We start from the raw sequence: 25523 nt of genomic DNA on the forward strand, positions 1-25523 counted from the left end.
AAATAGAAGTCACTGATCTGATTAAAATAACCCAAGTAACAACTACAGACGGTCAGTCCAATTATTCCATTTGTCTTAATGGCCACATTGTTTGTGAATATGATCTTTTGTTGAATTTCTCAGCTGTTCAGTGTACAACTGCTGTGCTGGCTAGGGAGAAAAGAAAGTGGCCAGAGCAGTCTATATAATGCTTCATATAAGCATAGCCTTTTTGTTGAGAAGAACATTAGGGTCTCCTTCAGAGATTCTCTGTGGTCATAGCAAGTCTTGAAAAGAAGATACAGGTAAAATATGAAAGTAAAATTTGAAAAACAAACTTGTGATTCCACCAACACCCTAACACTTTACCTTTTCATCTTTATCCAAATATACATGTATTTTTACATTGTTGGGCCCATAATGTATAGTATAGTTTCTTAGCATTGATTTGCAGAGTTTTCCAAAAAAAGGATCATTTGGTACCAAGGTGGCAGCCACGTTCTTGTCTGAGATACTCAAGAGAATAAACCCCAGAGTTCTCACCATGCCGTTCTGCTCTGGTTATGCAAGGCTGTGTGCCACGATACAAATTCAGCTAGGAAAAAGGGATGCCAGGCCCCAGCCACAGGCTCCTCTGACGGGCTGGTTTTCCTTCCTCCTTTTTTCCCTTTTTCCCCTATCTGTGGGAAAGGAAACGACCTGTACTAATTGCTTGGCTTTGGGTGGCTCCAATTCATGGCTTCTGATCTGCACTGTTGCTGTGGCTCCTTTCGCAGGCGGCGGCGATGGCCACTTCAGCAGGAACTGTCTCAGAAGATGCCATAGAGGAAGAAGGTGAAGAAGGGGCAGGCTCGCCCCGAAGCTCATCTGAAATCTCTAAGCTCAGTTCCAAGAGTGCCAAAGAGAGACGTAACAGGAGAAAGAAGAGGAAACAAAAGGAGCTCTCTGAAGGAGAAGAGAAAGGGGATCCCGAGAAGGTGTTCAAGTCAGAGTCAGAAGATGGTATGAGGAGGAAGGGCTTTCGGCTACCAGACAACAGAATTGGGAGGAAATTTTCCATCATGAATCAGGTAAACTCTTTGCGCTGGGTCAAATAAGCCTAAGAAATTTTGGTTTTCCTAATCTCACTTGATTCTCATGTTCCCCTTTGGGTTTACGTTTTCCACACCCATTCCTGCATTCTCAGGCCTTTTTCTCCATACCTACACGCTGTTTTCCTTTAGGAGGAAGTGTTACTCGCGTATTAGGGCTGCCCTGTGCTCTAATCCTGCCCTCCCTTCTCTGCTCTAAAGCTAGCCCTAGGACAACCTGGTCACCTTTGGCAAACCTACCATAGCAGTAAAGTCTGTGTCACAACCAGCAAGCCTTATGTTCTAAAACATCATGAAGAACTTTTCTCCTCTTAGCATCTGAACTTCAGAATTTAGATCAAATACCTCTTTTTAAGAGTTTCATATAATTTTAGGTTAAAAAAAAAAAGTCATGGAACTCTTTAGGTCACCTTATTTGAGTGTAGCAAGTTCTAGTAATTAATTATTCTAGATATATAGTGTCATGCTGATAAATTAGCCTATGATATATTAAAAGCCTCCAGTTTTACCCAACTTTGATAAATCGGGAAACTAAAAGAAAGAGAAGGGAGAGGACTTATGGATTATTATTGAGCATTGTATTACTATAAATTTCATCACATAATAGGTATTTTTGGATTTCAGAGAACACCACCAAAATCCAATTCTTAAGCCATTTAATTCCCCAATTTTTTTTTAAAATTTATTTTTGGCTGCATTGGGTCTTCGTTGTTGCATGCGGGTTTTCTCTCGTTTCGGTGTGGGGGGTTACTCTTTGTTGCGGTGCATGGGCTTCTCATTGCGGTGGCTTCTCTTATTGCGGAGCACAGGCTCTAGGCACGCGGGCTTCAGGAGTTTTGGCACGCGGGCTCTAGAGCGCAGGTTCAGTAGTTGTGATGCACGGGCTTAGTTGCTCTGCGGCATGTGTGGTCTTCCGAGACCAGGGCTTGAACCCGTGTCCCCTGCATTGGCAGGCTAATTCTTAACCACTGCGCCACCAGGGAAGCCCTAATTCCCCCTTTCAAAGAAAGTTTTGTAAGGTATAGAATACATTACAGTTCCTGGTTATGGCAGTGTATTCAGTGTCTTTTCTTGTTTCCCAGAGATAATTGATTGTGCCTCTCCCTTACATCTCTCACCTCCCAGTTCAGTCTTTTGCTGGTCCAGTTCATTTTATCACAGCAGAATCTCTCATGTCCATCCCCTTCTTTTTATTCGTATTAATCCTATTTTAGTTCAGACTTTGTGTTACTTTGTTCTACTGCAGTTACCCATTGCAGCTTCATTCACTCTTGTCTGTCTCTCTCTCCTTTATGTTTTATATATTGTCAGCAGATCACTTCCTAAAACGTCTCTCTCATTATTTGTCACCAAGCATTTATGGAGTGCCTACTGTATGTCAAGGATTGTGCTGGGGGCTTCCCTGGTGGCGCAGTGGTTGAGAGTCCGCCTGCCGATGCAGGGGACACAGGTTCGTGCCCCGGTCCGGGAAGATCCCACGTGCCGTGGAGCGGCTGGGCCCGTGAGCCATGGCCGCTGAGCCTGCACGTCCGGAGCCTGTGCTCCGCAGTGGGAGAGGCCACAACAGTGAGAGGCCCGCGTAACGCCAAAAAAAAAAAAAGAAAAAAAAAAGAAAGGATTGTGCTAGGTCCTAGAGATTAAAAGGTGGTTAGAACACCATCCTTGCCCTAGGGAGCTTACAGTGTAATGGGGCAACCAGATACATTAAAAAAATTATTTGTGTAATAGCATTGATGATATTATTCCATAATTGAGATACACTGGGGTGTTTTGGAGGGCACCAATCTATCCCAACCTGGAGGTTCAGCAAAGATTTTCTGGGGAAGATCAATGAAGGATAAACAGGAGTTAGTCACGTAATGTACATGTGTGTTGGTGAGGGAGCAGTAAGACGGAAAAAAGGACATTCCAGGTTTGGAAGAAAAGTATGTTCCAGTTTGGACATCCCAAGTTTGAATTGTTTGTTGGGAAACCTAGTAGACACATGGATAGTCAAATGATAGCTCAGGGAAGAGGTCCTGAGCTGACAGGTGGGGATTGAAACCATGAGACTGGATGAGATGACTTGGAGAGGTGTGTCAGGTGGAAGAACAGTGAGCCACTGATGTTCACGGCCATCAGAGATGGAACTCATGGAGGAAGACAAGTGAACGGTCGTTAGAGGTGCTAAGAGAACCGACAGTGCAGTGAGGGCTGGAGAGCACAAGGGTGGGAGAAGGCAGTGGAGTGATCAATGGATTGAAACTTAACAGAGATGCTTGATGAGATCAGAACTGGAAATATCCGTTGGATTCGGCAATAGAAGTCATTGAGAACTTGAAAGTTACATTTCAGTCCAGGGTAAGGGTGGATGCCATGTTGAGTGGGAAGTAAAGACTTCTCATTCAAACTTCTTTAAAGAATGTGGGTGGGGGCTTCCCTGGTGGTGCAGTGGTTGAGAATCTGCCTGCCAATGCAGGGGACACGGGTTCGAGCCCTGGTCTGGGAGGATCCCACATGCCGCGGAGCAACTAGGCCCGTGAGCCTCAACTACTGAGCCTACACGTCTGGAGCCTGTGCTCCGCAACAAGAGAGGCCGCAATAGTGAAAGGCCTGTGCACCGCGATGAAGAGTGGCCCCCGCTTGCCACAACTAGAGAAAGCCCTCGCACAGAAACGAAGACCGAACACAGCAAAAATAAATTAATTAATTAATAAACAACTCCTACCCCTAACATCTTAAAAGAAAAAAAAAGAATGTGGGTGAAAATAAGCTTTTTTTTTTTTTATTTTGCGGTACACGGGCCTCTCACTGTTGTGGCCTCTCCCGTTGCAGAGCACAGGCTCCGGATGCGCAGGCTCAGCGGCCATGGCTCACGGGCCCAGCCGCTCCGTGGCATGTGGGATCTTCCCGGCCCGGGGCAAGAATCCGCGTCCCCTGCATCGGCAGGCGGACTCTCAACCACTGCGCCACCAGGGAAGCCCCAAAATAAGCATTTTTATAATCTGTTGGAGAGGAAACCCAGAAGAAGGAGGGTTGGAAGTAAAAATGGAGTAGAACAGAAAAGAAAGTAGAACACAGTCTTGGGAGATGTGAAAATAGGTGTAGCCTCTAACAGGAAAGGGGGTACCTTGTCCCCCCCAAAGACGCCAGCACAAGAGAGCTGGGTGTGTGTGGGCAAGTTTGTAGATGGGGAGTAGGAAGTGGAGAGAGATGGCACCTGTCAGTCTCTAGTTTTCAATAATGTAGGAAATTAAAAATCTTATCGAAGAGTTTGAGAGGTTGAGTCGGGAGCTTGAAGACAATAGTGACAGTTTAGAGTAGTTACTAAGAAGAATGGGAGAGGGAACTCCCCTTTGGGGTGGAATTCATAGCACTCCCCCTCCCCGATGCAGACTCCCTCTTCAGTCTCCAGCCCCTGTGCCCCTTCAAGCACCCTATACTTAAACCACAGTGAACTACTAGATGCTTCTCATACACGATGCTTTTCTACCCTCTGTTTTGCTCCAGAAACAGCCTCTCTAAGATGCCCTGTTTTTTACATTTCTGAATTGTCCACATTGTATTTATTCTTCACATCCTTTTCTCAAGAAACCTTCCCTGACCCTCCTCCATCCCACCCCCAATTGGAAATTATCATTTCATCTTTCCGTTATGTTTATACGTACCTCTTTGCATGTTGCTTTTTACTGTATGTGGTTTTATATTTACTAATGTTCATATCCTCTCCTCTCTCAGATAAAATCCTAAAGTCAAGGTCTGCTTCTATGCCCATTCAGGTATTTGTTGGAAAAATGAATGAAGAACTTTTATAAATCTGATTTAACCCCTTCTGGGACCCCTTTATGGCCTGGAACCATCTCTGTCTCACCTTCACCTCACCTTTCTCCTAGTTCAGTCTCTCCTGGGGGAAAACTGTGATTGTAGCTTTGTTGTAATCCAGCCCTTGTCTTGAGAGCCATCCTGAGCTGGTTAATGAATACCTCAGTACCATTAACACTTTGCTATTGAATGGGCTCTGATTAATCCATAGGCTTCAGCACAGAGTTGCACTGATTGCTCCCTAGCTCAGAAATAAAGCTGGGCTTCTGAGATGTCCTGCTTTGCATGAAAATGTTCACTTCCTCTAATCTCCCCATTTGAGAAAAACTGTGCATTCCTAGAGTCCGTGGCTGACTGCCAAGACTTGCTTAGAAGCCCCACACAGTAGTAATACTCTTTGTCCCAGGACTCTCCTGCAGTTTCTCTGATTTTATCCGGAGGAATGGTTGCGGAAACTGAGCCCTAGGGAGATTTACTAATTTATTTAAGGTTATATAGCTAGTAGGTGTTGCAGGCAAGATTTGAACCGGGGGCTCCTGACTATAAGCCTTGTACTGCAGTCTCTAGTCACCCCCTCCTCACTCACCTCCACACGTACCTGGTCGTCTGTGGCGACTGGCTTCAGTTTTCCCACCGCACAGTTCAAGTGAATGTCAGTTTCCTGTATTTCAGATCTGCTGAGATCCTCTCGAGACATCTGCCCAACCTGTCTCCTACCTGTTTCTCTGTAAAATTACTGCTGTGTTTTTAGGGTTTAGGTGAAAACAAGTATTAGGTTGAGTTCATTTTTGCAAAGTATTTTAATTATTCTGTTGCAGCAATTCTCAAACTTTTTGGTCTTTATATCTTTAAGAATTATTGAGGACCCCAAAGAGCTTTTTTTAAATGTGCTTTCAATTTATTGTGTTAGAAATTATAATTAAGAAATTTAAAAATGTTTGTTTACTGATTTATTTAAAATAATAATGATAAACCCATTATATGTTTAACACAGATCATACATATTTTTGAAAAAATAAACTGTTTTCCAGATCAAAAAAAAAATTAGTGTAAAAAGTGGTACCGTTTACATCTTTGCGAATCTCTTTAATCTGTGATTAATAGAAGATAGCTGGAATATACCTGTATTCAGTCTGTTGCGATGTATGTTTCTTTGGTTGAAGTATTTAAAGAAAATCTAGTTTCATACAGATGTAGTTGGAAAAGGGGGAAATATTTTAACAGCCTTTTTAGATAATTGTGAATATTCTTCTTTGATGCTTTTCCAAAACTGGATAATGGTAGATTTTTAAATGGTTAGTTGCAATGTGGAAGCTGAAACTGTATCAGTAACTTGGTACTGTTACATTAAAATCCTTTGCTGTATTTTGCACTATAGGTCTTTAACTCATGAATGACTTGTAGCATCTTACATTGACCATTTGGGAAATACTGGTTCACTGAGTTATGCAGATCTTCGAAGTACTGACACACAATATTAAAAAATCACGTATATTATTATCTCTATCAAGCTCATAAGAAAAGTCTTTAAATTCTGTGAAACTGTCAGGCTCACAGAGTCTACTGTATGCCTGTGAGAAAATGAGAGTGATAAAGGCAGACATCATCTTAGTATTATTATGAAGTAGTTTTAATCTTGTGACCCCCCCCCCGCCCCATAAAAGGGTCACAAGGACCCCAGGAGTTCCCAGACCACATTTTAAGAACCAACTGCTGTGTTGGAAAGAAAAAGTGAAGAAAAGGTGAAATATGGCATGGAAGTAGGACATTTAAATCATCAATTTATTACATTCTAAACATCCCAGTCATTGTTAAGCCTTATCCCAGTAAACAGCTGACACGGATGCCCTGAAATTCCCAATTAATTTTTCTGTGTAGTGTGAGGGCTCCTCCCTCTAACCAACACCCCAGAGCTATTCTCCCAAGCAAACACCTAGATCTAAGGGAGTATTTTTAGTTAGCTGTGAGGTGACTGCCTGAAAAGGACCAGAAGCTCCTGGTTTGTTGACAGGAAAGATTTTGAAAACAGGACCTATCTCATAAACTAGCCTGGATCCCAGGAGTTAATAGGGCCACGGGTCCTGAGTCATAACTAAAACCCTCCAGTCCAGGAAAATTGAGACTGGGGGGTCAGGGGCTACCCTCAGGGTATGTCTCCTTAGGGAATTGGCTAGATCAGGATTAGATACAAGGGGTACAAGGAGAAATGGGACAAGTTCATCTTTTCCCCTTCCACATTTATTGCAGTCAACTCTTTTGCCAAGAATGGAACAAAGAATTAAAGGATAATAGATAAACTGTTTCCTTTTAGTGTGTATTGTCTCAGGATCCTGATTCCTAAGTGTTCCTGGGTCACTGAATTGGCCATTATCTTTCTATCACTTCCTCTCACTTTCCTATCAGTTAAGAATAGTCAGGTATTATATACTATATGAGATCTAATATAGTATATAGTATTTCCCCATGTAGTACATAATATTTCCTACTAGGCTGCAGGTTTCGAGAGGGCAGGGACCATGTTATATGTCTTGTTCACCACTATCTCCACATCACTTAGCACACAACAGGTATTTAATGATCATTTATCAAATAAAAATCAAACCTCTTTCCTAATATGGGGACCTAATATAGTAGGTAGGGTCAGCACCCAACGTCGGCCTTGTGAAAATCACAGATTCAGTCCAGGGAAGCTTGCGGTGAGAAGGGAGGCAGTTTTTTATTTTCTGTATTTTATGGGGCTTTGACGCGTTAGGAGCCTTGCTGGCTGGGAGGAGCTGCCCCTCTTGGCGCTAGTTTAATTCCTAGAGAGAGCGAACAACTTGCCAGGAAGTGTGCCTTTCATGTGCAGATCAACCAGTCCAAAACCCTTATCCCCAACCTCCTGGTATCTAATTCACACACCCAGCCAATATCTCCCGTGCCCTAAATCACTCCAGAGCCAGGACCATTCCTATAGCCCAGAACCTGTTTGAAATTATTCAAACTATCCAATTTTAAACTTGTTCAAAGGTGCCTGCTCTGCCTCACCCATCCCTTCCACAGCAAAGGCCCTGGGCCAGGCTTTTCCCCTCACTCCTCCTCCTGCCTCCTGACTGACCCTCGTACCCACCCCCACCCCCCGTGAGGCCCTGTGTGGCCCGGCATGACGTGGTGCGGCATGCCATGCCCCCTTATTTTGGGAACTGGAAGTAATAAACTCTTCTTTCAAAGACAGTTATCTCTGTGTCTGTCACCTTACCATACCTGATTAAAACAAAATCGTAGGTGGGACTTCCCTGGTGGTCCAGTGGGTGAGACTCCATGCTCCCAAGGCAGGGGCCCTGGGTTCGATCCCTGATCAGGGAACCAGATCCCGCATGCTGCAACTAAGACCCGGCACAGCCTAAATAAATAAATATTAAAAAAAAAAAAAAGAAAGAAAGAAACCAAAACTCACAGGTGCGTTCTAACACTTAACAAATCTTCTGGCCAGCCACATTGTTTAGAGAAGTGTTTCTCAAACTATCTGTAGCGAAGGACCAGTTTTTGTCTTTCCCATTTCTTCATGAATGATACTCTTGTAAAATATAATTGCAATAAACTTCTAGAAAAATCATCACATTCTTGGATGTTGTAAAAATGCCTACTTGCTATTAAAATTTCTAAATGCTTCTCTCAGGTTTTTACTGTCTCATTGCAAGCCAGTAGCAGATTATATACTAGCATCGATCTGTGAATGGTTCAGGGGAATGAATCAGTGAGGGTGCCCAAACATATATGTGAAATGAGGAATAGCAAGCAAAAAGCTGGAGGAGGCGCTGACCCCTCTACCAGCTCAACAGCATGGAGAAGGAACATGGCCATGTATGTGCCCTTTTAATACACAGTGACACCCTCCACTCATAAATGAGACCCAGTGAACATTCTAGAATCTAACCCATGCAGCTCCTCCTCTCGGGTGCAGGGATGAGGCAGAAGAGCAGAACAAGTCAGAGTGATCAGGAAACGGGTCAGAGATGCTGCATACCTGAATCCTATTTTTTTAGAGGTCTACATACAGCATATAGTATGTATTTAACAGTAACATTTGTGTAAAATGATCTGTGGGAAGTGGTTTTCTTGATGCAGTTTCCAGTAATCAAATTCATTTATTATCTCAGAGATTTGTGAGTTGCTTCAAGCCACCGCAAGAAGAGACTACATAACAAGGGAAATACAGGTTAGAGAATGAAGTGTGATAAAACTAGAAATATCCCAAAAAAATGTACCCACCTGGGCATGGGGGCTTTGTACATTACAGGAAGAGAATGGAACTGGGATCATTTTGAGTCTAGAACTAGAAGTGGAGTTCTAGGTAAAAAAAAGATATGGGCAGAAATATTAAAGAGGAGCCCTACAGCCATTCCAGGGTTATCATCAAAAGTATTATTTTAAAATGTTTATTTAGCACTTTTAATATGTATACTATATTGGCAGAGTCCTAGCCCACAAAGAACTTTCACAGTGGAATCATTTTACCAGAAGGGTAAGGCCTAAACTCTAAGGCAAAAATCTTATATAGCTAAAAGTTACTTTGAAATTCCTTCAAAGCCATAATTGGGCCAACTGAGTATCTCAGGGTAGCAAGGAGGATTGTCTGAGGTCAGTTGTCTGTCAGGTTTTGTTCTCTTAGAGCAGAGGTCCTCAAACTGGGATTGCATCCCCTCAGGGTACTTGAAGACTTTCTAAGCACAGTTTTAAGGAACCTGATTTCCAGATCTTTAAGTTACATTTTCCTACGCCTAGGGTGAGGCCTGTGGTCCAAAGTCACACCAGTTCTTTTCCACTTTTCTTTTCACAGTCAGCCTTCTCCCACTTTACAAAAGGAAGGCATACCTCTCTCTCATCCCAAATCCTAAGTGGTGCATTGCCCTAAGATATAAAAATCTTTGGAGGTGCGAAACAAAGGGACAGTTGAAAATATTAGGGTCTAAAAAGTTTTCTTTAATCTAGGAAACAAACCCATTGTAAGGCTTTCTGAATTTACCTATCTCTTATATACTTGTAATAAGAGTGAAATATAGAGTTATAATCAGGGGCAATGGGATGTTTTAAGTTCAGGAGCAAGATGGATGTCCCTGGGATACATATTAATACATTTATTAAAAATTTAAAATGAAGTCATACTTTTTCCAATGAAAATAAGTCTGATTTGGCCAATTGCTTTGACATTGGGGACTGGCTTTGCTAATTAGATCATATGGTGGGCATTTTTGTAAATTAAGTGAGCTAAGTCTGTGGCTTTAAGGTTTTGATGAAAATATCTTTAAAGCATGTGAGAACATCATTTTATTAAAAAATTAATGTTGGCAGTGATGTATAGAAATCGACAATATTTTGGTTATTCCAACCTTTTCTGTTGGGTTAAATATGGTTCCTTTAAAGTAAAAGAATAACCCCTGTAAGAGGCACCGATATAATTATTAGTTAATAATAAATAAGGCCTTTTTGATATCCTCAGGAATCAGGAAATGGAATACTTCTATCAACTGGGTACAAGTCCTTTGGCAAGTTGGGTGGTTTTCAGTTCTTTGCTTTCAACACAATTGAAAGAGGACTTGATTTAATTGTCAGCTGATAGAGCATTAAGATAAATTTTGCTGATAGCTTACTATGCAGTTTTGGCATATAACTTAGAAGGAGTTCAAAGAATTGAGTGACATTACTGTTTATAACAATATTCTTCTGTTCCAAGGTACCATTTACATGAATAAGGTTTCTCAGCACTTAAAATCTAAATAATATTAGAAGGGAGAGAGGGGTTTCTGTTGAGCCATGTTTGATTCTAATAATAAATAATACTATCTACAAATATTTAAACACCAAAACACCAATTGGAAAAAAAAATTCATCTCATTGAGATATATTTTAATAAAATTTTCTTTTTAAGCTTAGTCATTACTTATAAAATGTAGAATATATTTGTGATCAATCATATTAATGAGAATTGTAATAAAAACACAATCCAGGAGAATTTTTTAAATTTCTTGGAGACTCATGGTCACAGGAAAATTTTCTTTTAATTTTAAGTACAGTTTATTTGTAATTTTTTGTTGCCGAAAAGTATTGAAAGGTGATCAGTAAAATGCATTAAAGCATAAAAATATACATTAGCATAAAATTCTCTAGGGCAGGTGGAATGGAAGTATGAGCTGAAGGAGAAAAAGATGAAAAATTTCTAAGTGATAAATACAAGTTTGACTTTAAAATGTCAATGCTGGGAATTATATAATTTACAAATACTTAAACTTCTCATGAAAAAAACGTTGACTTTAAAATGGAGGAGGAGGGGACATACCATTTTCAACTGAACTAAAAAACTATTGGCATAGTTCTTAGCCTCTAGGGCATGTGGTACCCATTGAGAGAGTGGCAAGTGACTGGGCACTTTTAAATTCTCTCCTTTTGCCCAGTGTGGCATAGAATCTAACTTGGTAGATTAAAGGCACACTCCAGGTGAGCTCGTAGTAATGAGAAATAGACACTGAATGTATTTCCTGGTGATTCAATACACAGAGCATGAGATAAAAGCATCCTTTCAATGCATGGGTGAACAGTGAATAGAACTTGTGAACGGTTAACAGGTCAAAGACAGGTGTATCGCAAGGTTATGGGGCAAGGAGAAGTGAGTAATGATGGGTGTTGAAAAGCAGTAGAAATTCGACATCCCGAAGTGCTTTCTGGAAACACCTGTGTTCTGATGAACAGGAATGCAAGGATGGGGCCAGACTGGGGAAGCTGACAGCCTTTGTTCAGCCTCTGCGGGGTCCCCTTCCTGTCTCATGCCTCTCTCTCTGTCTCTCTCTCTTCCTGCCCCTACAGTCACTGCTCAGCATTCCGGGCTCCCCATTCCTGTCCCGCCACAACAGCAAAAGCAGCATCTTCAGCTTCAGGGGGCCTGGGCGGTTCCGGGACCCGGGCTCCGAGAACGAGTTTGCGGACGACGAGCACAGCACGGTGGAGGAGAGCGAGGGCCGCCGGGACTCGCTCTTCATCCCCATCCGAGCCCGCGAGCGCCGCAGCAGCTACAGCGGCTACAGCGGCTACAGCCAGGGCAGCCGCTCCTCGCGCATATTCCCCAGCCTGCGGCGCAGCGTCAAGCGCAACAGCACGGTGGACTGCAACGGTGTGGTGTCCCTCATCGGCGGCCCCGGCTCCCACATCAGCGGGCGTCTCCTGCCAGAGGTGAAAATAGATAAGGCAGCTACTGATGACAGTGTAAGGAAGTAAAAAAGTAGACCGAGGCTAGGCATGGCCTTCTCTCCCACTCCCTTCCTCTCTTCTCTCCCTGCTCTGTCCCTTCCACCCGGTCTCTCTTCCGCGCTCCATCCCAACTCGTGTCCCTGCCCCCCACCACTTCTGTTTTCTCCCTCCTGGTTTGTTCCTATTTCTCTCTTCAGCCCTCCTCTTTTACTCGCCCTGTTTTCCCTTTTTTCCTTGCTCCATTTTCCCCCATCTTCCTTTCTTGTTTCTGACTCTGGCCCTTTCCCCATCAACTCTTTCCTTTATTTTATCCCTTTTTCTCTCTCTCCATCTCTGCACGTCTCTGCCTGCTTATCTCTTTTCCTTCCCACACCTGCTTTGACTGAATGCCTCTGGCCAGAGGATCCTGCCCGGATGGAATGAGAAGGGCCTCTGCCGTCACCAGTGACCAAGTCTGAGCGGGTTTGGAACTATCATTGCTTCTCTCCCGCTACGTCCTCCCTCCTCGTAGGAAACAACTTGGAATTTAAAGCTCTTGTCTTCCTATTTAAAAAAAAAAAAAAGTAACATAGCTTTGAATACTTTTCTTAGTCTCCTCTACAAGAGTGAGATGTGATTTTTCCTCTTTTTCCAAAGAGGAATGTGCATGGGTGATGCTGAGGGTAGGAAGTAGGCACTGGGAGAGCCAGGCAAGGAGAGGTTAAGGAAACCAGTGGGGAACTGGACCTAGACATTTAAAAGGGATTGAGATGGAAATAAATCGAAGGAGGGGAAGGTAGGTGGTCAGGGCAAGAACACATGGTATATGGGGGAGGAAGGAAAAGGGAAGTGAAAGATGAATTTTAAATGTAATCAAATGTCAAGCTCTGGAGGAGCTGTATATCATAGCTTCACAAAATCGCTTGTCTAAGGACTAGGATAATGGCTCGCCTCTTTGGGAAAAGCCATCCCTTAACATTTCTTTAGATTCTAAGCTGTTTATACCATTTTTTCTAGTTTTAAATTCTTATAACCTTAGTGATCCTAATCCTTTCTACCTCTAGTTCCTTAACTTTCCTCAGTCCCTCCTTAGCCGGTCTCAGCTTCTTGAGATAGCATGTCGGTCTGTTTTGTTGCTACACTTCAGTTTCCTCTAACACAGCATGAAGATAGCCAGCCCTTTCATTAGCATGTTGCATGTGTGGAGGGAAATTGGACAATCAAGGATGGAATTATTCAGAATGATCTGTTTTTAGCACTTTAGGACAGTTGTTGACTGTCCTAAATTCAAAAGACAGTTAGGATATTTGACGTTGTCCTTCCTCTTCCTGACTTTTTATTTAAAAGCAAAATGTTTTCCCCCTTATGTTTGTATAGCTCTTCACAAGGTACACATTACTTTTGCATGCTTTATTTGTTTCGAATAAAAATTCCATAAGGCTGACAAAATGGAGCTGATTATCCCTGTTTTTGAGATGGGGAAACAGGCTCAGTGAGTTTGTACTCCTTGGGGTTACACAGCTCATCATTGACAGACTTTTCAGAAACCTCAGTCTTCTGCTTCTCAGTTAATTTTCATGTCTTCTCCGCCTCGTCACGTGGCCACTGCTCTTCTGGAGAACTGTTTGTTTCAGATCAAGCGTAATAGGAACAATAATGATAACAAACGGTGTCTCCAGCGCCCCCTGCAAGCTAGGTAGTTGGCCAGAATAAATGTTATGAGTGACTGTCTTTACTTGAAATATAATTTTTTTGATCTTCACTGGTTCTATGTCTAGATGTAAATTTTTTGGCTCTGTAATTAGATAGATAATTATGTTCTCTAATAAAACAAGAGATGATATCAATGGAGAATGAGGGGTGGATCAGCATGGACAGTACAGTGGGCATAATTCAGATGTTGAAAACGAAAGTAAATTCTGATATCCTAGCAGTTTTAAAAAATATTTAAGCGAAATAATATATCTTGCTTTTTCTTTGAAGAGAAGGTATTAGAAAAGGTATCCAGGAAGAAGGAGCTTGAACTTCAGCTTAAAGGCAGCTGAGCGGGTTTGCGGGTTTTGTTTTTGTTTTTTTAGCAGCTTCTGTTATATTGTGTGGGAGATAAATTTGAGAGGCAGTTGAGCAGATGGCTGTGGAATGTAAGGCTGTCTGTGCTGCCTTACGTTGTGGCTGACAGAACGGCTGCCTTTGGGGTTTGGGGGGTCCTGCACACTCAACACCCTGTAAGCACTTAGGAGATGCTTTGCAGTGGCCCCAGGTGATGATGGTGACCGACCTGAGGATTCCCAAGGCCAAGAGGTCAGATCCCAAAGTGGCAGGAAGATGAGGTAGGTAGGACTGTATCATTCCCAAGGGCTTCATAACGAGGAAAAATTATTTTGTTAGAAGCCATAAAGAAGCACCTCCTACTTGTTGATGGTGTGGGGAAATATCTAAGTTACATTAATAGGCCAAAAAGACAAAACAAAACAATAACAGAATGCATATAGTTTGTGTGGTATGATATCATCTATATAAAGACAAACTGCATATAGAAAAAAGATGACTGACTAAAAGTTAACAGTAGCTGCCTTTGGAAGGGGAAATTATGAGTGACTTTTTTTCCCTTCCTTAACACTTTTCTGTTCTTTCTAGTTTTCTCCAATGGGCCTAATACTTATAGCTGCCATAGACTGAGTTCTGATGACACTATGCTAAGCACCTTTATATGTATGATCTCATTTAATTCTTATAACTTCCCCATTCAGTAGGTGGTTTTATCCAATCAACAGATAGACTTAGAGACTTAGTGACTTGTGGAAATGGAACCAAGGTCTTCCTGACGCCAAGAGAACTTCCTGACTGCTTATTTGGGAAGTAGGAAAAGTCATTTCTCTTAGAAGGAATTAATATATTCATAATGTTATATGCAGCCTGGGCCAAGTGAGCAATTATTATACCTCTTTGGGTGAGAAGATAGCGATTCTCACTGTCAAAACGTTTTGGATGCGTCTGCAGCTACAGATGAACTTGTCCTCGCCTGAACCATCAGAGTGCTTCCAGTTACATACTCATGCTTTATGGACTGGTGTAGGAGCCGTTGATGGTCCATAAGCTGATCTCACACAACATTAATGCTTGGGCTAAGCCACGTCTGTATTTTTTTTTCTTTAGGCTCAAATTAAGAAATATGATATTCCCTATGAAAAAAAGACATCCAGACATCACCTCATTAGAATCTCATCAAAAACTATTTCACATCTTCATTAATTATTCAGTTGTGATTGAGTGGCGATAATTTTTTGATAGTTTGAGAACTTTTGCGTTTTGCTGAAGCAGAGGATAAGGGGACTTTCCCCATGTCTTCGTCTCTGAGCTGGAAAATCATTGCTCTTCACTCGTAAAGGAAGCAGGTGCCACTGACCATCCAAAAACACACATAACTCAGAAATCATGTTGTAAATGCAAAGCATTATCTCATTTCATGCTCACAGCTCCTGCCCTCTGAGTTAGATACTACTAGTGTGTGCATTTTACGAGGAGGAGACCAAGGCTTAGAGAAATAAAGCAACTTGTCCAAGATTGCACAGTAAGCAGTAGAGTTAGGATTTGAATCCAGACAATCAAACTCCACAGTGTTAACCACTAACCATTATGCTATGCTAACTACAAAGCCCGGGTTCTTTATTTACTCAAATGATCCTGAAAAATGAGCATCTCTAAGCCCATTTCCTTATCTGTAAAAACGAGATAAAAAGGACCGTTGTTATAGGGCTATTTGAAGATTAAATGTAATAACATTTATAAAATGTGAAGCATATTACTTGGCCCATCCTTGGTATTCAGAAACCAGTTTCCATTCCTTTCCCTATACTTTTTTGGCCTTTGTAGCCTGAGAAGTAGACAGTGGGATTTCTGCTGAATTGCTTGACTTGGAGAGGGTCGGATTTCTTCTAAGATTCCAAAGATCCTTTGAGAAGGATAAATTATTGTACAGTATTTTAAAGCAGAATACTGCAAAAATTTTAGAAAGGCTTGGAACAGGAGATAAATGGCTGGGTCCTAAGCCCACTTCTAAAATGCTCTAAATTTTAGTCCCAAGAAAGGTGACTGGCTGGTAAGTTGCCAGTTATGTATTTCCATGTGAAAGCAGTTCAGAATCAATAACAAGTTGAGATTCCTTGGATAGATCTATAGAAATGTGGGCAGAACCTGCCATCTGCAGACATGGTAGAATATCTCTTTGAGAAGGACAGCTACAATTTAGGAGGTTGGAAGTCAGTGGCCTAATAAACTTTGTGTTTGAGTTAAGAGAAATGCAACAAATTTGTATTGGGTTTAAAGTAATTAAGGTTCTCAATGGCTTCCTCTCTTACTGATAGTTTTGCACCAAGGCTCCTTAGGGGCTGAATTTTTAAAAGGCAGAGAGCTCCTGGCTTTAAAAAGTTGTTAATTCTCCTCCTCCCTCCCCAACAAAATGAAAGAAAACGAAACAAATAAAAATATACACCTTCATCTCCCGCCCCCCCCCAAAAGATGACCCCAAGAAATAAGGGAGGGGAGAGAATGAATATGTGATCTTTCCCCTGGTCCTTGGGTCTCAGCATGCTTGGAGGAAGACACCTCCTTCCCACCTTCCAGGTGATGAGAATTGGGCAGCTGAACCAATAGTAGAGACATACCTCACAGAATCCCAAGCAGATTCTAGGTGGAAGGTGACGATGAAGAGTCTGCTCCAGGTTTTCTTCCCTTCAACTGGTCATAGTCTGACACAAGAAACAATAGCCAACATTACTGGTTGGAAAGTGAAATAGTACAGACACTTTGGAAAACAGTTTGGCAGCTCCTCATAAAGTTAAACATAGAGTTATCAGATGACGCAGAGATTCTACTCATAGGTATATACCTAGGAAAACAGGTGTTCACACAAAAATTTATACATAAATATATGTATATGTTTTTTCAGAAAACACAGAATTTTGGTAGTGATTGTACTGAATCTATAGATCACTTTGGGGAGAATGGACATGTTAATTATATTGAGTCTTCCAAACTATGAATGTGGTACATTTCTCCATTGATTTAAGTCTTCTCAAGTTTCTCTCAGCAAAGTTGTATAGTTTTTAGTGGGGGTCTTAGACATCTTTCATTAGATTTTTTTTCCTTGGTGTTTGATATTTTTTGATACTATTGTAAAAGGTATAATTAAAATTTTTATTTTCAATTATTTGTTGCCAGAATATAGAAATACAGTTGATTTTTGTATATTAACCTTATATCTCATGACCTTGATAAATTAATGTATTGGTTCTATTAGCCTTGGAGGGTTTTTTGTTGTTTGGGTTTTTTGGGTAAATTCCATAGTGTTTCCTACATGCACAGTAATATTTTCTGTGAGTAACAGCAACTGCAATCTTTATGCTCTTCATTTATTTTTCCTGCTTTATTGCACGAGCTAAGACTTTAGATACAAAATTGAATAGACTTGATGAAGGTGTACATCCTTCCTTGTTTCCAGTATTAGAGGAAGAGGATTTAATGTTTCACCAAGAAGCATGGTGTTGGCTCTAGGTTTCATAGATGATCTTTGTCAGACTGAAACTGCTACATTGTATTTGTGGCTTGCTGAGGAATTTTATTTTTATGCAGAGGTGTTGAATTTTGTTAAATGTTCTTTTTCTGCATCTGTGAGATGATCATATGGTTTTTCTCCTTTATTCTGTTTGCATGATGAATAACACTGACTTTTTTCCTAGTATTAAATTAACCTTGCTTTCCTGGGATAAACTCTGTTGGTCATGATGTAGTGTCCTTTGTATATATTGCTGGATTCTGTTTACTCATATTTTGTTAAGGATTTCACATCTCTGTTGGTGGGGGATACTGATCTCTAATTTTCTTTTCTTGTAATATTCTTGTCAGGTTTAGTATCAGGGTTATGTTCGCTTTATAAAAGAAGTTGAGAAGTATTCTCTTAACCTCTGTTTTCTGAAAGAATTTGTGTAAAATTAGTATTATTTCTTCCATAAACATTTGATAGAATTCACTTATGGAGCCCCATCTGGGCCTAGAGTTCTCTTTGTGGTAAGATTTTTTATTATAATTTCTTGAATTAATATGGGCTATTTAGATTTTCTGTTTCTTCTTATGTCAGTTTTTGTAAGTTGTGTTTGGATATGTTTGTCTGTTTCATCCAAGATGAAATGGCATAAAGTTATTCACAACATATCCTTATTATCTTAATAACGTCTATAGGATTTATAGTGATATCCTGTTTCTTCACTCCTGAAAATTATAATTTGTGTTTTCTCTATTTTTTTTCCTTGATCAGTCTTGCCTGGGGAATTATCAATTTTATTAATCTTTTTAAAGAACCAGCATTTGACCTTTTTTGATTGTCTATTGTTTGTCCATTTACTAATTCATTAATTTCCATTCTTATTATTTCCTTTCATATACTTACCTATGGCTTAATTTGATCCTCTTTTTCTAGTTTCTTAAGGCAGAAGCTTCGAGCATTGATCTTATATCTTTTTTAAGCTGTAAAATTTTCTCTAACAATTTCTTTAGCTTCATCCCATAAATCTTGATGTATTGTGTTTTCATTGTCATCAGTTAAAGTATTTTTTAATTTTCCCTGTGCAAACCTCTTTGATTCACAGATCTTTAGAAGTCTGTTGTTTAATTTACAAATATGTGGGAATTTTTCTGGATATCTTATTATTACCAAGACATTTGATGGAACCAGTTATTTGGATCTATGCTAAATGCTCTTGCCTTTGTAAAAAGATAATTAATGGATTTCTCTTTCTACCTTCTAGAATTTCCTAAGTATGGGCTTTGAAATGTTCATTTCTCAGCATCTTCTTTCATTTGTTTGTTTTTTAAAAGTTAAGCAATTGTACAGTATAGATTATAGTTCTATAACACATTATGGATTATGGAACAAATTTTAATATTTCAAAAGTTGTCTCCACATAGCCCTGCTATAGTTTACTTTCATTTTACATAGAAAGAGATAAATAGTAATTGTTCCATCATAATATTAAGTTTGGGGATAAATTTTTCTTTAATTTTTGTGGATTTTTTTATCCAAGCTAAAAATTGTTTTATCTTTTGACTAGGTATCAACAAATGATAATATAATGATTTGACTAGGTCTTTTTAGATAGCATTTTCATTAATTTTGTTTTTTAAGGTTGGTGTTATTAAAGCCTGAAGAATTTATATCTTATTACATCCAGCATGCCCAAAAGACAGTAAGCTACACTAATACCAAAGCCATATTAAGTGCAGTTTCATCCTTCTTTGATAAACCAGCCAGTCCATTAGATCTTCCAGTACCTCGGGGGTCAGCATTATAAAATCTATCTATTGTAGATTTGCAGAAGGGCAGTTCAATAAAAATCTAGAATTAATAAATGTCAGAAATAAGAATGTCCATTGTATTGGGACTTCTGTGTTCATTTTTACATGATTGTCATTTTTTAAAATAAATTTAATTGTTTATTTATTTATTTAAATTTATTTTTGGCTGCGTTGGGTCTTCGTTGCTGCGCGCGGGCTTTCTCTAGTTGCAATGAGCGGGGGCTACTCTTCGTTGAGGTGTGCAGGCTTCTCACTGTGGTGGCTTCTCTTTGATGTGGAGCACAGGCTCTAGGCACACGGGCTTCAGTAGTTGTGGCACGTGGGCTCAGTAGTTGTGGCTCGCAGGCTCCAGAGCACAGGCTCAGTAGTTGCGGCGCTCGGACTTAGTTGCTCCGCGGCATGTGGGATCTTCCCGGACTGGGGCTTTGACCCGTGTCCTCTGCACTGGCAGGTGGATTCTTAACCACTGCGCTACCAGGGAAGCCCTGTCATTTTTTAAATATAATAGTTTAATCTCATTTATTAAATGTCATGAATATTAGGCTGGGAATTGTAGCAAAAAGTGATTTCTCAAAGAAATATACTGTATCATGACCTGAGCTAATGGTTAAGTTATTCTTACAAATACAGATGCTTGTATAGTAATGCATCCAGGAATTCCCAAGGAAACCAGTTCTTTTTCTTTTCCATTTCTTCTGTAGCTCTGCCAGACAGACAAAACAAAACAAACAAAACCCTAAGGTAAACCAAATCTCTGAATCAGTGGAACTATTTGATAAAACACCATGATGGGATTGTAATCTGCCTGGAACTTTCTTCAGTACAGTTCTTAAAATCTAAATATATGTAAGAATAGAAAGGCTTTCTGATGTAACTCTCCAGAGACGATTATTTTCTTTTCAAAACTTACTGTCACTGATCAGACAGATACTTCTCTAGCTTCATACAAACACATGTCTTCCCTGTCCTGTGGTACTGTCTCTGTCCTCTTACCTTCACATGGAAGGAGCAGCTAAGTTTATATGGTTGACATGTTACAGTGGACAGCATAGTTAAATAGAAAGCTAGGTTTTAAGCCACCCCATTAAGCCTGATCTGATGTAGAATATTCAGGTTGGCACAAACAGCGCAAGCTAGGGACATTCAGAAACCCTTTGCCGTAATCTACCGTACTGGTATCGCCCAAGGAGGAGCGTGTAAAAAATATTTTGTTTAACAGTCTGATGGTGTTTTCTGCCCTTTTTATTTGGTTGGGAATTTGAATTTTTCAGGTTAACTCATAAAATAAAAATGTAAAAAGACAAGATAAATGTAAAAAGACATATGAGGCAATGTGTTTAATTAAGATGGCAAAACCTACCACTCTCGTTTGCAGTGGCTTGGAGGAGATTTGGAGTAGAACTTCCACTTGCTAACGTTCAGTTAGGCCCAGTTTTGACATTTGGAAGTGACAGTTTGGTAGAATGGTGGTGTTCCTACAAGTGAAGGAAACCGTGTCTGTAATACTCAGTGTGATCAGGCCCCTGGCCCTTCGTGAAATTTCACGTACAGGTGAATTTGACTTATTTTATCATGTGGTCCAATTCTAGCCAGATGCTGTGGATATGCGAGGAGGACAGGAGGGTCTGCTTCTGATGGCATTTTCCCAGGGGATCTGGTCTTCCTACTCTCTGCGTACATGGAGCAGATGATGTATTTGGATCCCAGCCAGACTCTTGGGTTCACTGTAGATTTTATACACACTTCAACGACTTGGTCTTGTCATCTGTGGAACGAAGGATGATCCATGGCCAACTCGTTTCATTCTACTCCTTGAGGCGAATAGGACTGTAGGATCAAAGTAGAAAGATCTAAGGAAGAGCATAGGTTCTCGCTCACTCTAGACTATATCCGCTAAGGCCCAGCCTTAACGTTGATGAGACTTTACTCACCCAACTTGCTGTTTTTTTCAGGCTACAACCGAGGTGGAAATTAAGAAGAAAGGCCCTGGATCTCTCTTAGTTTCCATGGACCAATTGGCCTCCTATGGGCGGAAGGACAGGATCAACAGTATATTGAGCGTTGTTACAAATACACTGGTAGAAGGTATGTGCCTTGTGATGCTGTCCAAGCTGCTGAGCTATAAATATGTGGTGTGCATGATAAAATAAATATAGTCCCTTGGGCTGAGTTGCGCAAAAATTGTCTCAGCTTTAGGAATAGAGTCTGCTGGTTATAGAAACTAGCATTTCAGATCTACATGCAGAGAATCCAGGAAGGACTTCAAAGCCGCTGCCAGCACTGTACACAGATAGGTAAGAAGTATGAAGGAACAACATAAGAGCGAGCTAGAGGACCTCAAGAAGTCTCTGTAATCAGCACCATGAGGAGCCAGTAGGGTGACGTGAGGCAGAGAGGAACAGAGACGGAAGAACTGTGATGACAGAAAATGATGGAAACCCCCCTCCTGCCCTCGACCACAAAACTTACCTTCCTCTCTTCCTTTTTAGCTACTTACAGATCTTTTGGTTTTCCCTTAAGGACAAATGTACCGTGCATTGTGATTATACCTAATTCTGCCTCGCTTTAAACACCCCCACATATCCATAAATACATTGCACGAGTGAACAGGTAAGCTGAAACCCCTCTAACGCTGGCGCTCTGTGCCCGGGGGAAGGGCAGCCGCTGTTGAATCATAGCGTGCCTGCAGCAGCGTAGCCGTCAGAGCCTGAACTCCGTAGCAGGTGGCTCCTCCGTGACACAGCCTGGCTTGCTGAGGATTTCCCATTACACTGCAGTTCCCTCGCAACTGTCAGCTTTCTGTCCAACTGTGGTCTGTATTCCAGGCTCCTCTTGATTTCTTTGGCAGTAGATTCAGTGACCAGGTTTTCTCTGGTTTTCTCTCACAAGATTCTGATTGATTCTGCATACTTCTTCTTCACCTGATTCATGCTGATTTAGCTGAGTTGTCCCATTATAGATCCGTACTGTACTGTTCCTGATTGCCGTTCTGCAGAATCCACACACCCAGGCTAACCCAGTAATAATCAGAGTCCCTGAGATGAGGAGACTCAAATTACTCTGGTGTCCTTGGAACAAGTTTTTTTTTTTTTTTTTTTTTGAGTCATTTAAGCCACATACCACTTCTAGTCTGTGTGTGTGTGTGTGTGTGTGTGTGTGTGTGTGAGAGAGAGAGAGAGAGAGAGAGAGAGAGAGAGAGAGCGCGCGAGAGAGAGAGAGATGGGCAGGGGCATCTGTGGTGAAAGGAGAATCCCTAGAAGGGAACCCGAAACTCCCCTGCACATATGGGCAAGGAGTTAGACTAAACCTAGGCTAATCTTGAGGTGTATCACGTAAAAAGAATACTGAACTAACTACTTTCCAGCTCCTGACCAGCTTCATTTGTCCTGTTTTCTTTAATTCCCATTGAGGTCATTGTCTGATAGAACATCTTTAAGCTTTATAGTTTATACTTTGAGATAACAGGTAAGTAACTGCAGATCATAAGAATTCCAAGATAAGATATATCAATATTAGCTTAAGAACCTTAGCAAATTTTATTCTTCACTTGGAGACCAAGACAAGATTTCTCTGAGTATCTGTAGCAGTTGAGAAAGAAAGACGAACAGCCTCCAACAGGCCTGTTTTATTCCTGGTAAAAACATCAGAGCAGAGCTATCCATTCAATGCAACAGTGATTTACTGGTTACCCCGGTGGCCTAGTGCAGGGTCTGGCAAAAGTAGATGCTCAAAAAATGTGTACGGAACTGAATCTTGTTGTGCTTGGAACTGGGGAGGAGTGCTGGGGCTCCAGGATTCCTTTCGGAGGGCTTAGTAGGATTTGACTCCCTTTGCTAAAGCGGATGAGACAGAACTGCTGTAATCAAAGGACAGTGAATGGCTGGAGCTGAATGATGTGAGAGAATTAAAGGACGTTAAGGAAGATCCATTCCTATGTAACCACTGTTCCCTCTGTATTTAACAATTGCTACAACATGGAAAGCCAACACTGAATGAATACTTGTTTCTGCTTTTCAGCCTTCAGTTAGGAAACTCTGACATTATTTTAATCCAAAGAAGCGGGCTTCTTATCTAATGGTTTAGAAACCACAGTGGAGAATTCCAGAATCCTGTAAATAATGAGATAATCCTACAAATAATGAGATAATCCTGCCTGCTCTGCCTCACCCCTATCCTGCCTCACCCCTATCCTATTGCAAGCATGCTCACCAGGATCCAATAAACTCAGCGGAATTCACAATCAGCAGAGCCGTAAGCTTTGGGGATATTTCAGAGGACGGGGCATGGGGTGTCGGCAGAGAGTCATGTGGTCTTACTTCTCCTCAAAGCAGTAAAGCTATGGGAGAAGGGGAGAAGGTTGAAGTAAGAATGAGGAAGCAGTGATGGTATTTAGCATTATTGATTCTTAGGTGAAACAGTTTCAAAAGTGTCAGTGCAATTACTTACCTGGTGTCTGCCTGTCCAGGTGCGGCTATAAGCTCTGTGAGGGTGGCGATTCTTGTTCATCAACGCAGTCCCAGTGCCTAGCACGTTGTTGTATTGACCTGGGAGAAGCCCTGGCCTTCAGAAACCTCCTGGTCTACAAAGGCCACCATCTTGGAGGAATCATGAGGCCCTCTCTGAAAACAATTCCCAGTGCCCCCAAGGTTGAGACTACAATTCCCAGTGGCCCCAAGGTTGAGACTACAATTCCCAGTGGCCCCAAGGTTGAGACTACAATTCCCAGTGGCCCCAAGGTTGAGACTACAATTCCCAGTGGCCCCAAGGTTGAGACTACAATTCCCAGTGCCCCCGAGGTTGAGACTACAATTCCCAGTGCCCCCAAGGTTCTCTCTGAAAATGTCCAGGAGCAAACTAAGGGGAACCTCACAAACTTTTGGACATCTCACCCCCATATGTTAACACAGTTGCCCAGACTTTGCTGTTGTGGCTGTGTAGGGCCAGTAACGGTGTGCAGAGCTGTGCGTCCCTTTATAAACCTCCGTATTCACCTGACTGATCTCTTCTCGCTCCTAAGGCTCCGCACTGTCTTAGTTTTTGTGGAACGGAAACGAGTATCCTGAGGATCTGCCCCTCTCAGTAAATGGCAGGGATACTAGATACCTAGTATCCCTTTTTGGTGCCCCACAGGGTAGGGAAACCCTACCCTTGTCTGTCTGGCAAGGACTCGGAGCCTAGTTCCTTGTAAAACATTACAGTTGTCAACTGTTAGAAACGTGAACAGTCCGCTGCTTCAACCTCCACGTGCAGGTGAACAGCGGACATTTGGAGAGAGGAGGAGATAAAAAAAGGAACGGAACCAGATTTCCAAATATGTACTATAAGAATTCATGGAAATAAGAGAACCTTTTCAATTTTCTTTTTTGGGAAGAAGACTAAATTTACCTTGGGAAGGGAGGGAGTTCTATGAGGAAGAAACCAAAGCAAATTTTCTTCACAGACTTCCTTTCCCACGCAGACTCCCACGTGTCGCTTACTGTGGCCCTTAAGTCTGAAAAACCAAGGCAACCATTTTCTTAGCAACCAGGGAGCCAATTAAAAGCCCAACCAAAGCACCCCATCTAAAATAAAGCCATCACCATGGGCACCAACCGGCTGGTTGGAAAAAGGGAAAGTAAACTGATTTAAAGCAGCCATCTTGCTCTTCGTGAAATGTCGGGAAACTTTTTCTCTATTCCCTGAATGACTTGATTTTGTTAGTGGATTTGAGTGGGGTCAGGGTGGTAGCGGATGCAGTTATATCCAACCCCACAGAGCCAAGACCTGGCCTCTAAGGGTTATCATGCTGATGGGTTTTCAAAGTTACCCCTCTTCAAGAACATCCTTCCAGATCAAGGTCCTTGGACTTCTGTGATGCTGGCTATTATATTTCATACTGAATTTTGAGGAGGGCTTTGTTACCGAGGGCCTCGCGCCTAGATTGTTGGAGCTGAATGGCTCTCCGCCTTTAGTGTCTAATTGTCCTTTCTAGTCTTTGCTTTGTAAACGACCTCAGAGCTCATCGAGTCCAGTGATTGTCCTAGGACCCTGGGGTAGTACCTCAGGGAGGGAAGACTTGGATTGCCCTGGACTCCAAGCTCCTCTTCCTGCCTGAACTAGAGC

General features: G+C 41.5%; 1 protein-coding gene across 9 annotated transcripts in view; it reads left to right on the top strand.

The window, feature by feature from the left end:
• Positions 1-25523, top strand: part of SCN8A (sodium voltage-gated channel alpha subunit 8) — a 177812-nt gene that overhangs the window by 105909 nt on the left and 46380 nt on the right. For 7 of the 9 annotated variants that reach the window (XM_067696586.1, XM_067696584.1, XM_067696587.1 and 4 more), the window contains exons 11-13: positions 756-1049; positions 11712-12107; positions 21374-21506. In XM_067696586.1, coding sequence (XP_067552687.1) covers positions 756-1049; positions 11712-12107; positions 21374-21506 — 823 coding nt within the window. The remainder of the gene's footprint in view (positions 1-755; positions 1050-11711; positions 12108-21373; positions 21507-25523) is intronic. The other 2 variants (XM_067696589.1, XM_067696588.1) reach the window with 1 other exon arrangement.

The sequence above is a fragment of the Pseudorca crassidens genome, chromosome 11, assembly GCF_039906515.1.
Source record: "Pseudorca crassidens isolate mPseCra1 chromosome 11, mPseCra1.hap1, whole genome shotgun sequence".
Taxonomy (NCBI): Eukaryota; Metazoa; Chordata; class Mammalia; order Artiodactyla; family Delphinidae; genus Pseudorca; species Pseudorca crassidens.